This window comes from Mesitornis unicolor, unplaced genomic scaffold, assembly GCF_000695765.1.
Source record: "Mesitornis unicolor isolate BGI_N332 unplaced genomic scaffold, ASM69576v1 scaffold21826, whole genome shotgun sequence".
Classification (NCBI taxonomy): Eukaryota; Metazoa; Chordata; class Aves; order Mesitornithiformes; family Mesitornithidae; genus Mesitornis; species Mesitornis unicolor.
Genome location: NW_010189193.1, coordinates 17457 through 29972, shown reverse-complemented (window position 1 = coordinate 29972; position 12516 = coordinate 17457). Strand labels below are relative to the sequence as shown.

The 12516-nt window shown below is 44.0% G+C and overlaps 1 protein-coding gene across 1 annotated transcript in view; it reads left to right on the top strand.

The window, feature by feature from the left end:
* The window catches only part of SYNPR (synaptoporin), a gene marked incomplete at its 5' end in the record, with an annotated part of 28484 nt that extends 16285 nt beyond the window's left edge, over positions 1 to 12199 (top strand). The window contains 3 exons of the mRNA XM_010185990.1: positions 741 to 939; positions 9482 to 9673; positions 10395 to 12199. Of these exons, the coding sequence (XP_010184292.1) occupies positions 741 to 939; positions 9482 to 9673; positions 10395 to 10679 (676 nt within the window). The remainder of the gene's footprint in view (positions 1 to 740; positions 940 to 9481; positions 9674 to 10394) is intronic.
* Between the last annotated feature and the right edge of the window lie 317 nt (positions 12200 to 12516).

The following is a 12516-nucleotide window of genomic DNA, read 5'->3' as shown; positions in this document are numbered from 1 at the left end:
CTCTCCAAGGATCCCCTTTCTGAATTAATAATAAATAGAGCAAAGGAGGGTCTGGCAGGTGCTGCCAGACAGAACCACGAATCTGTTAGCTTGGTCACTGATTGCAGACAGTGTATGAGTACAAAGTTAGGGTTTGATTGCTTAAACCAGGGCATGTGGACTTTTTCTTTGACCCGAGTTGTGTTTTTCTGCTGCAGCTTGGTTTTAAAAAGCTTTTAATGTAGAAGCACTGTGTGGCTTACAGCCCCATGGACTAATAGCCACAGGTAGTTGTACACTAAGTAACTTTACATAAGGAAGTCATGAGCTTCCAAGCACAGGTGTCCCATGCCCTTGGTATAGAGGATACGACCTGTTTTCTGCCGCCTTGATTGTAAGAATTGAAGAATCAAATCACTTCTCATGTTATCCTTTTTCAGTTGTTGCCATGGCAAAACTCCAGAGAGGAAGGTGGGGGGGTTGTGCCAAGCCACTGGAACATCAACTTTACTCTGAGATTGATTGAAAGGTGTGTCCAGGTCCTCAGTCTCACCTAGGTGCTCACATGGAAACAACCTCACGTTTACGAGCAGCTCTGAAGAGCACGGCCCACAAGACCACTTATAGGGCTGGTTATTCAAGCAGGAGATCAATGCGCATCAGGAATGAGATAGAGAGATGCACCAAATGTATTTATGTTTTTATTCAGGTAATGGTTTCCTCGTTATACCTCACCTGCTGCTCTTTGGGGTGTTTTTCAGGTTGCATCAAGTGAATTTTGATGCTCCCACTTGTGAAGGCAAGCACCGAGAAACGCTCTCCTTGATAGGGGACTTCTCCTCTTCAGCAGAGTTCTTCGTCACCATCGCAGTCTTCGCCTTCCTCTACTCACTGGCTGCCACCGTGGTTTATATCTTCTTCCAGAACAAGTACCGTGAAAACAACAGAGGGCCTCTAATTGTAAGTGTGCCTTTGCAGCATTTTCAGGTGTAGGTCTTTACCTCTTGCTTTTTCGGTGGTCAAGGCTGTGGCATGGTTTAGGAGATCCAAGTGATCCAAAGCATCTCTGCATTCACCTCTTGGTTTTTTTTTTAATTGTAATGGTGATTTGAACTTTTAACATAAGGGTGACAGAGACTGTATGCAGGTGGAGTTTAGTCCCTACCTTGTACGTACTTGTGGGATTCTCTGCTTCTCTCCTATTGCCTGCAGTGATGATGTACACACTAATAATGAACACGAAGCTGGGTGGTTGCAGGATTGGGGTCCAAGCCACATGTCTGTGTCAGCACATCTGCATTGGTGGGGAAAAAGGGGAGAGGAGAACTCGGGCATCATCGTAGCAGACAAAGGAAACCTTGCCCCTGACCAAAGCCTGGCCGGGGAGCTTACTTATTGCTAATTACTGCTGGGTTCAGCCAAATGATTTTGCTTTGGAGAATTATGTGGCTGTTTTTCCAATATTACCCTGAGCTCCCAGAACATTTGTGTCTCGCCAGTGGTTTATGAGGCTCTTCACCTTCCAGTTATCATTCAGTGTACCCATCAAGCTGTGACTGCTCATGCCTTTATTTTTCTTTTTTTTTACTGATTCCTGAAGGCTTGTGATAATAAGCAAGTGCTGCTGTGCATTCATTCTCTCATAAATCAAGACTGTAAAGCCATTTTGAGAGCTATTTTGTCCTAGAAATCCGTTACCTGTTAGTGCATCACGCCCTGTGATACAGCCCTTGGTCTCCCTGGGCAGCTGCTTGCTGATCCCCCACTGCGCTGAAGTAGGGCAGGTCTGAGACTTGTGCCCTAAATGACTGAAAGCCACCACTAAAGAGAATCAGAAAGATATAATAGAAAGGAAAATAAATCACCAGGGCAGAAAGGCTGTCCCTGTTAAAGGAAATTACTACAGTAGCAGTAAGCAAAAGATTAAACTGTAGGAAGGTAATCTTAACATCACAGGGTTTTGAGGGAAAGGTTTTCCTGCTGCAAAGAGATGAGAGTTGTTTTATTTGAGTTTGCATAATTCAAAACTGATTGATACAGAAGGAAAAATTCTCATTCCACATCAAAGGAAATTAATCCCCTTCATTTTGAGGTTGTTGGGACCTCTCCTCTCTTCCTGCAAAATGATGAAGAAAAGGGGAGATATTCACAGAGGAGAGGTAGAACAGGCAAAATAAAGGGGTCCTTACAGAAACAATAAGTAAAGTGCCTTGCTTCTGCTTGATTCAGTTGATATCAAGTAACATCTCATTTCAAACTGTCTCATCAAAGGACTAGTTGCAGAGATCTGCCGTTTTTGTTTTCTTGTGCAAAATAGTTCGTTCTTCTGACCAACCACATTAACCTGTGTAACGATAGAAAAAAGAAAGAGAAAACAGAATACTGATATGTCAGATTGCTGTTGTCCAGGACTTCTCTGATACAGCTGCTGCAGTCACATTTGTCACAGGATGCACAGTGCAATCTGCTGGAGCATTAACGTGGCATTGATTTAATTTGTTCTGTGTAATGCATTGTAATTGAATCTACAGGTTAAATTTAACCGATGTCTGTTACCAAAGCCTCTGTTTGCAATTTCCGAGTCTTTAAACCAAACCTAAATGACCTCATCTCTTCAGAATATAGAGATGCTTCTGAGTTTGTCCTACAGCAAAAGCAGCTCTTGTGGGTGAAGCGATGCTGGGTTGTGCTCAGGTTATGCCTGCCAGGGGAGAGTCCTGCCTGCCCCATCCACATGCTCCAGCATCTCCTTTGCACTGCCAGCTCTGTTGTGTTTGGTATTTTTAGAAAAAAAGACCCCTTATCACCTGGACCACATCCTTGCTGGTCTCCCTGGAGGCTGTCCCGTGCAATGGTTGCAGTACCACAGCCTGACTGGGATGGGGCATGAGTCCTACTGGGCAGTAGAGATGTAGGGAAAATGCAGAGCCCCAGGCAGAGAAAAATGAAGCAGCTGTAGCCAGGAGGAATTTAAAAGTCAAGGGAAACTCAGAGTGAAATCCAGCTTCCCACGGCTGCTAGGCTCACCTAAGGGATCTAACGCCTTGTGCGGAGAGGCAGGAGATGCATCCTCCAGCTCCAGGCAGATGCTGCACTGACTGATGTACCCCACAGGATCACACATAGATCAGATGTGTGAGTATGGCTCATCCCTGAGATTGTTCCTCCCAAAGAAAAACGCTGCATGATCTGGAGTGCTCTGCATGCCTGAGCCCAGCCAGCAGCCACCCAGCATGTGTGGGTGCCAGGGCAGTCCTCACTCCTTCCTTGTCACCATTTCCAGATGACCAGTTTTATTCTCTTAGTGACGGGTTAGGAGATGATCAGTTCCTCTGCCCTTGCTTCTGCTGCAGTGCCTGATCACAGTCTCATCTTTAAAACCATTCCGATTTTTAGTGGTGTACTTCCTCTTGGCTTGGTATTTGCTCAGTCTGGGATGACATCTGCCTTTAAGTGGCACCTTCTCAGAGCTGGCTGCCTTTCCTCCTGACAAATTTTCAGGATTTGAAAAAAGGAGTATGACAGAAGTGGAGAGAGGAGGGGGGGATAAAACCTTTCAGTTGAAATGTTAAAATATTTTTTCAGAAAACCCTTGCACAGGCAGTAAAAGCACCATCAGTACATTATTAACTTGCAGTGGACTGACTGGGTGCCGAATATAAGATTACAAAGAATTTATGACCACTAAGTCACGAGTAACTTGCAGAGAAAAGTTCAGTCACAAATGTTTCAAGTTTACCTTGTTTATATAAATATAGGGAAACCCAACTGCATGTGCTGAGATCTCAGTGGAGCACCACTTTAGCTGTGGGAAAAATATTTTAATGCTCAGTGTGAAGTGAGACATCATGGCAAGGAAATATTTCCAGCAGGAGAAGCCGTTAACTCCTTCCATGACTGTTTGGATGGCACTGGCATGTTTTATTGACTGTGCAGTGATCCATGTCTGTTGCTAACGTTGCCTGTCAGGGTTTTGGGGATAAATATCTTCCTTTTGGTCACACGGGGTCCTGGCTGTGTTACTGGCCTGCTATGGAGGTGGGAGTCACCCCATGGGGCTGGCAGCTGTGAGCCCCTTGCCTCAGTGGCTCCATGGAGAGATCATTGTGGGGGTCATACCAGATATGTAAACCTAAAAGAAGACCTTGGATTCCCAGTTCCTAAAGGAACAAGGAGCAGTTTACCAGGGATTAAATATCTAATAGATATGTGCAATGTGTTTCTGAGCTCTGCAAACTACAGCTGTGATTTTCCTTTGGTTGCAAACTCCCACCCAATGCACATCACAGAATCACAGAATCACAGAACGTTAGGGATTGGAAGGGACCTCAAAAGATCATCTAGTCCAATCCCCCTGCCGGAGCAGGAACACCTAGATGAGGTTGCACAGGAAGGCGTCCAGGCGGGTTTTGAATGTCTCCAGAGAAGGAGACTCCACAACCTCTCTGGGCAGCCTGTTCCAGTGCTCTGTCACCCTCACTGAGAAGAAGTTTCTTCTCAAATTTAAGTGGAACCTCCTGTGTTCCAGCTTGTGCCCATTACCTCTTGTCCTATCATTGTTTGTCACCGAGAAGAGCCTGGCTCCATCCTCGTGACACTCACCCTTTAAATATTTATAAACATGAATGAGGTCTCCCCTCAGTCTCCTCTTCTGCAAACTAAAGAGACCCAGCTCCCTCAGCCGCTCCTCATAAGGGAGATGCTCCACTCCCTTGATCATCTTTGTAGCCCTCACATGTGCGGTGAGGAGCTGGGGGTTCGCCTCAGTGCTCACAACAAGCGCAAGCCCATTTCTCAAATGACTGATTAGTGCTCAAGAGCCAGAAATGTTTCAAAGAAATTAATTGGAGGTAGTGACTTAGATTTTAAGGAATGCAATGTACAAAGCCTCACCAGTTTCCAGTATATCTGTATCTCTACTTACACTTGTGTCCCACCGTGTGACCTGGGGAGGCATTGCCGGTTTGCAGTGAGGGCAGAGATGAGCTGTGCCCTGGGACTGCCACCCCCAGGACCTCTGTCCTGATGCACAATTTCAGATCTGGATGTTTGCAGCTGCTGAAGTTTTAGGGGAACAAGGGAGATGCTTCCATCTGTCTCTGGAGTGGGAAAATAAAGGGAGGAGTAGTCACTGTCAATGTGTATCAGTACCCATCACTCAGACTTCTGACTTTTTCTATAGTTTCTATACCCTAGATGTACTCCATTGAAAACCCACACTCTGACAACTCATTGTGCCTTCAGGTTTGTCTTTGGGAAGTTATAGATTGGCCATGAAAAACCACATGCATTCATGCGTAAATGTAAATAATTGTATTAGTATTCCAATCCATTAGTATAAAAGCATAAAATTACGTAGCCAAGAAAAGTGACTGACGTAGCCCTGAAAAGATATTTCATTTTTGTAGTGATTAGTTGATAATCTCATTCTTACAGTGCATGAAGATGCTTATATGTAAGGAGATGAGATCTTTCCTTGGCATTTGGAGTCCTTTGAATAATCACATTAAGCAGAAAGGCTTAGTTCTTTACATATGTTGTGGACCAAGTGAGTTAACTACACTTTTAGTTACTCTGTGGAGATGTCTTTGATTAAACATGTTTTATTTCCTCCTCTTTGTCCTGTTTTCTAGCAAATAGACAGGAAAAGAATAAAGAGCCATCTATAAAAACAAAGACTGAATCCTTTGCAGTTAAAAATTGAAATTATGAATAACCTGAATAACTCTTTGCATTTCAAAGAGCTGTTTCAGCCTGCTCTTGTCATCTCCCTTTTGAAACACAAGCCATAGTGACCTTGCTGTACACACTGGTGCCTCCCAGAGGGTTCTGCACATCCCTGCCAGAAGCAAGCACACGAGGCCGTACACCATTGCGAGAACCGTGTAATTCTTTCAAAGCTTCATTCTGCAGAAAAATCTGGGGTGGGACCTCATTCAAACAAAAAAAAAGACCTAAAATCCCACTGTAAGAAGGCGTTTGCTGCCTGCAGCAACCTGCTGTTGGCCACTTTCCCAGGCTGGGAATGGGGTTTTGGCTCTCTTCGGGGTGATTCTTGAATTTTTAGGTCAGCTGTGACTGTGGAAGCAAAGTCTCTGAGCAGTTTGCCCCTGCTGGGGTAAAGAAATCTGCCTCTGCTCCTGCTCCTGTGGATGAAACCTGTTGGCAGCGCTGCTGGGCTAGACACACTCTGGCTGGATGCTGCTGCTTCTGCAGTTGATTTTGGCTGGGTGAGGTTGTGCTGGGCATTGGGTCATCTGCCCCCTCCAAAGATGGGCATTTTGTGAAAGCCAGGAGCTTGATAGGAAGGAGAAAAGTTTCAGTTACCATGAAAAGAAAAGGCACATTCACAGTTCTATTCTGAAATACATAAAACGTAAAATTGTTCCAAGTAGGCATTTTTGGCAAACTCAGTAATAGCAAGTTTCAACTTGAAAAAGGCAGCAAGACTTTTTTTTTTTTTGATTACACATATTCAGGCTCCTAAAAACTCCCTCCTTGGATATTCAGCATATTTTAAATCTTGTTTTCTGCTTTCTCCTACACGTTCCTATTTTGCCTCCTTCCCAAAGGCACCTGTAGGCAGACCAAAGTATCTCAGCTGAGATCTGAGAAAGAAACTTTGCAATTAGGAGCACAGCATAACTGTACAACGATACATGCTGAAGAGATCTGTAGACACCATTTCAAGAGAGCAACTACAAAAATTACTTTATGCCAAAGGAAAAAAAAAATCACCCATGCTATGGGGATATTAAACATTGAAGTGCAAGATTTGTTTTAGTATGCAGACACTCTGGCTTTAATTACCAAGGAGAAATTCCCCAGATAGACATTAAGCCACAGAACAGCTTAGCTTGAAATTCACTTTTATTTTCAGCATGTCATTATCTTGTAACTCTGTTCCACCCAGAGCTGTGAAAATGTTCAGCCAGAAATCCAAACCCACTTGAAAACAAGAGAGGTTCAAGTTCCAGCCAAAGCTGAAGGTTAGCAAAGATTCAGAATAAACAGGAAGATGCAAGTTTGCTCTAGTCGTGTGTTTTGCTCCTTGCACAGAGCAGAGGAGACAGAACAAATCCCCCAGGAGCCCGAGTTCAGCTGTGTAGCCTTGGGGAGGGCACCTGCTGAAGAAACCCTCACATTTCATTAGCGCCCTCAAACTGGGGAACTGGTGACAGAGAGGGCAGGATCGGGCAGGGTCAGGTTTGTGTGGACACCCTAGTGCAGGGAGCAGAGGAGGTCAGCAGAGGGCTGGAGGATGGGGTAAGGTGGAGAAGACAAGACCTGAGAAATCACATGAAAGATTCCCTTTAGGACCCTTAACTGCACAGTGCTATTGGCTGTTTCTAGCAGTACTTTACAGCCCAAAACATGAGCTACAAGCAATTGGAGTGAGGGACTCATGCAGATTGCAGTCATTTGTGCCACAAGTTGTGCAAACGCCTCGCCAACATGAGGTCAGGCTCTGTGAGCTTAACAGTAGGACTGGACCCCTGCAGCCATCACCTGCTTGAAAAGCTTAGCTCACTTTTAAAACTTCCCTCTTTTTAGGAAGTTTAAGCTCCTACATTTTGTTAGTTTTGGTCAATTTGTCTCTGTTTGCTTCAAATTTCTACCTGCTGTTGTGCATTTATTTTATTGTTATTGCCAATGCACTGATCACAGAGCTTGATTTAGCTTGCGAAGTCTAATAGTGCTGAGAAAATTGCTTGTCATTTAGAAGATGTATTCCCCAAAGCTCTGGTGTGTCCCTGTCTGTTGTGTCAATCGGAACCTATACGTGGGCTTGGCATCCAGGTAGATAACACGTCAAGCCTCATAGCAAATAAAGAGCATATCCCATCATAATCCACAGCTCAGTGAATATCTGGTGTTTCTACCAGCTGGAATTTTCAGGAAATGTTTGCAAATGGACTGTTGCCTCTAGGAGTCTGTTTCTCATTCAGTTACTGCTAGGACATATTAGATACAGTAATTTATTTTGCTGGAAACCTCCCTGAGAAGAAAAAGTACTCTGGGCTATGTAAGCCTCTACCTACCCGGAGTCTGAGTGTAAAGATAGTTGTCAGCTCCTGAGCTTCACGCTCTTCAAGAGAGCCCATTTGGCCAGCATGAAGGGAGGTCAGAGAAACGCAAAGCTCAGCGGCAGACACGGGCCTATGGAAAACAAATTGTGGCACTGTTAGAAGAGAGGGATGTATCCTTTGGGAAAGCATCCAAGCACAGTTAATTTAGTCCTATCTGTGTGAGCACAGTAATCCTTTGTTCGTGGCTGGTTTATTGACTGGGGCATCTTCCATCATGGAAGAAGCTCATGTCATCTGTCCCTGTGATGCCCTGGAGAGCTCCTTCCCCAAATGTCAGGTGTGTTATAGAAAAGAGTTGTGCTGCCCAGGGATCACTTATTTCTTTGGATAGCAACCCGAAACACCGTGTTCTTAATGAACAGTGTCTCTTCCTTCCAAGTACACCTTTAGTTTGTAAGGGGGAAGGGGAAGCAGCCCCCATGGGAGGTGGGATATCAAGACACAGCGATGCAGTTAGTGGTATGTTAGACTTTGGCACCTCTGCCATCTGTTGTGGGCTGACAGATGGGATGAAATATGACAGCAGAAAGGCTCTTCTGTTTTAGCAAGACACAAGAAAGCTTGAAAACTCACACCTCCTCCCTCCTTTCCCCCCAAACCCACACAACAACAGTGTCACTTGGCCACTTGTTCTGGCTAAGACAGGGAGAAGTTTATGCCTGTGCGTGCTCCTGAGAATCTTTCAAGGGAAAAGTGAGCAGAGTGGTTCAGAGCAGAGCTACTCGGAGGCACTGGACCCTGGAGGGACCACCACCCCTTTTCCCCTCTTTTCACGTGAATGAGAATTAGGAGCAAATGCTTTACCGGGACAGAGAGGAGCTGAAGAGTCTCTGTGCTTGGCAAATTTTGCTGTTTATTTGTTTGCTCATGATAATTAGCGGCTGCATGGCTCATGCAGCAGGGACATTTGGCCTTACCTGTAGCTGGTGAGAAAACTCCTCATCTGGTAGCTGAGGATTAGCCAGTTTCAGGTTTTCCCTGAGATGCTGCCATGGATGGAAACACTTCCTATCAGAAACAGAAAGCAGTCGGGGTGAGATCCAGCCCTCAGGAGGGCCCAGCTCCTTTCCAGGCATCTGTATTTTTTAATTGGTCCCAATTCATAAGCCAGAGGCTGTGAAAGAGCCAGATTTCCAAGGCAGTGCAGCATCCTGGGTACCAACCATGCACTTGTGGGAATCAGGTCCCGGAGTCGGGGATGCCAATGGGAGCTGAAGGGCTCTGCCCCATTAGGCACTACAGGTGCTTCTGAAAATCAGCTCTGTAGGTGATGACAGTAATCACAACCTTCCACAAAATAATAAGCTCTTGTCTTTTCTCTAACACAAGCTTTCAGTTTTCTGGTGATTTTTTAATATTTTTCTTCCCAATGGACACACCAGTATAATGATCCTAAATAATTTGTCTTTTAGGATTTCATTGTGACAGTGGTCTTCTCGTTCTTGTGGCTAGTGGGCTCATCTGCTTGGGCTAAAGGACTGTCCGATGTAAAGATTGCGACTGACCCAGACGAAGTGCTATTGCTGATGTCTGCCTGCAAACAGCAGTCCAACAAATGCTTGCCCGTCCGCAGCCCCGTGATGTCGAGCCTCAACACTTCGGTTGTAAGTGACTTTGATTACCACTTTTCACCCATATTTTCATCTCTTTTACCCGTGTATTGACCTAAATCGGTTGGTGTAAACCAGTTAGCTGAAATGATTTAATTGGAAGTGCAATCTTGCTGCAGGGAAAGGCAGAGCGTGACTCACATCAGCTCTGCCGTGGAGCAGCAGCGGGATGAGCGCACAGGGTTGAGATGGGGAAGAAGCAAAAGGTCTGTCCAAGTGCATCGATTGGCCCCTCTGCTTTTAATCTGCTCACTGCAATACTTTTGAAAGGGGATCTGTGTGCTCCTTTAGGAAGAAGAGGTTTTGTGCCTTGCAAATTCCTTTTAAAATCCTCCAAAAAAACAACATAAAATTGGTCTTCAGAATGTTTAAAAAAAAATTACTTTACGCCAGCAGAGCAATTAATTTCTCTCTTTTAAAATATTTTCTTTCTATTTCATCTCTCCACGGTTTCCTTAAACTAGATTATATTTTCAAACAAAATAATATACTTTGCCTGAAAAATTCAACCCTTTTTTGGAAACAAAAAGGAAAACGGACACCTTGTGAGCTACAGCTAAGAATGGTGAATTTGAGAATTCACTGCAAAGCTGAGAAAATTCTCTAGCAGGATTTGAGTGAAGGAGAGACTGGGAGCAGCTTTGACTTCTCCCAGGACCATGCGGGGTCTGTAATATTGGGCTGGGCTGTGAGACTGTGGCTGCCAGATGATGAGCTCCTCTTCTTTCCCTTTTTCTTTGGCTTCTTGAACTTTATCCTCTGGGCAGGCAACATTTGGTTTGTGTTTAAGGAGACAGGCTGGCATTCCTCGGGCCAGCGGCACCCTCCGGACACCATGGAGAAGCAGGCCAGTGGCTACAACCAAGGTGGCTACAACCAAGACAGCTACGGGCCGGCCGGTGGCTACAACCAGCCGGGCTCCTATGGGCAGGTGGGTGAATACGGCCAGTCCCAGAGCTACGGCCAGAGCGGGCCGACCTCCTTCGCTAATCAAATTTAGGTTTCACGCAGCATCTTGGGTCTTGCATCCCTCACGTGTAGAGAGTTTAACAGGTCTCAAGTTTCAGTGGCACCAGGTTTTTAAGGGTTTTACATAAATTAATACTACAACACAGTGTTTAATGTCAATTGGAGATCTAAGCCTACCTCCTGAGGCAGATGGGAGGTAGACAGTGGGCTGGAGTTGGCCTTTTTTACCCTGACGAGCCAGATACAGGGGATATCCCCATCGCAGGTGGTGACCTGGAGTCAGTGTTGTAGTATGTACTGTAGAGATAACTTTATGGTAGTTTTGTATGTGTTAAGATGGTAGAAGCATTTTGTAGCCTCAAGTCTGTAGTATTTAATATGCATCATATAATTGAATTTCCTTCTGCATTTTGGTGAAAAACAAAAGTGTTTTACTATTATTTCTACAGATTATTCTGTATATCCATGCATGTAACATTGCACCTAAATTTTCAAAACTGCCTGTCTGTGACTCTTCAGAGCATTTGTTTTGATTATACCTTTTTGTTTCAGAAGATTTTACTATGATTTCAGTTAACAGAGTCATCCGTAATTTAGTGCATGGATAAGCAGTTTCATACTACCAAATGTCTGGACTGTGTAAATGGAACTTCTCAACTTCTGCCACTACGTTTTGTTAAATGTATGTTTAAAAGAAGTATGCATCTTTTATATACTTTGCAGAGTTGAATATATGGCTTACCCAAGTTCTGAATGCTTTGTAACTAAAATGTTTTTCCTTGAAATGGCATTCAGTAGTATATATGGTACCTGACCAATGTTTATTCCATTTAACTCCGCTAAGTATTCATTCTATAAATCACTATTTCGATGGATGTTTTGTGAATCTTTTAACGTGAGCTGTGGAACATAAGGACCAAGTAACTGTGTTATATGTTTACAAAGGTATTTATTTAACTAAGATAACAGAGGTGCAGATATCAGTATATAAAACCATGTGAAAATGCCCTGTTCCTTAATGCAGCAAAACAGGAAAACCGCATGTATCGTTGTGACCTTATGGAGCATAAATATTCCTTTGTACCCTCTTATAATAAGAAAACCCTTTCCACCCATGCTGTTTCGAGATTGTTAGATATCCCTCTGTTCTGTCGCTGCTCTGAGCGCTAGCTTGGTGCTATTGGAGAATGTAACTGGATTGACCAAATAACCCAGGCTCAGAGGAATTTACCCTAAAATAGCCAGAGCCAGACTTGCAGCCCATTCGGATTTCTCCCTGGGAGATCCAGCCCTTCCTTACTACAGCATATGGGGCGCATTGACACAAATGACAGCCTGAAGCACAATACACTAATCAAAACTGATCATCTGCATTTCTAAATCAAAGTGTATCAGTATATAATCTTATTGTATGAGCTGTAATGTTGAAAGCATCTTAGCTTAAAACAGCTTAGTCTCTTCTATGATTGTTGTAACCAATTTATGGCTACTCGGTGGATGGATCTATATTGTGATATCTATTTGACCCTAATAAAGTTATTGCATACAATGCATGTTTTCAGAGTATGTTGATATTAAAATGTCACTGCAAAATAACTAAGGTAACTATTAAAGGTAAATAACTCTTCCTGTGCTTGACCTTATTGGTCATATGCTTACTGTTATCCAACACTTTTATGAGGATTGTTTTAATGTACAGTGGAGTACAACACTTCTACAGATACTTGACATTAAACGTCAGTATCCCAAGTTTAAAAAAAATTAAAACTGCAATTTAATACCTGTCTGCCTCTTTACCTCTCTTTCCACCTGTCAGTAGGACTAGCCCAGTGCTGTGCTGGTTATCTCAGTTCTCTAGACTGCTGGAA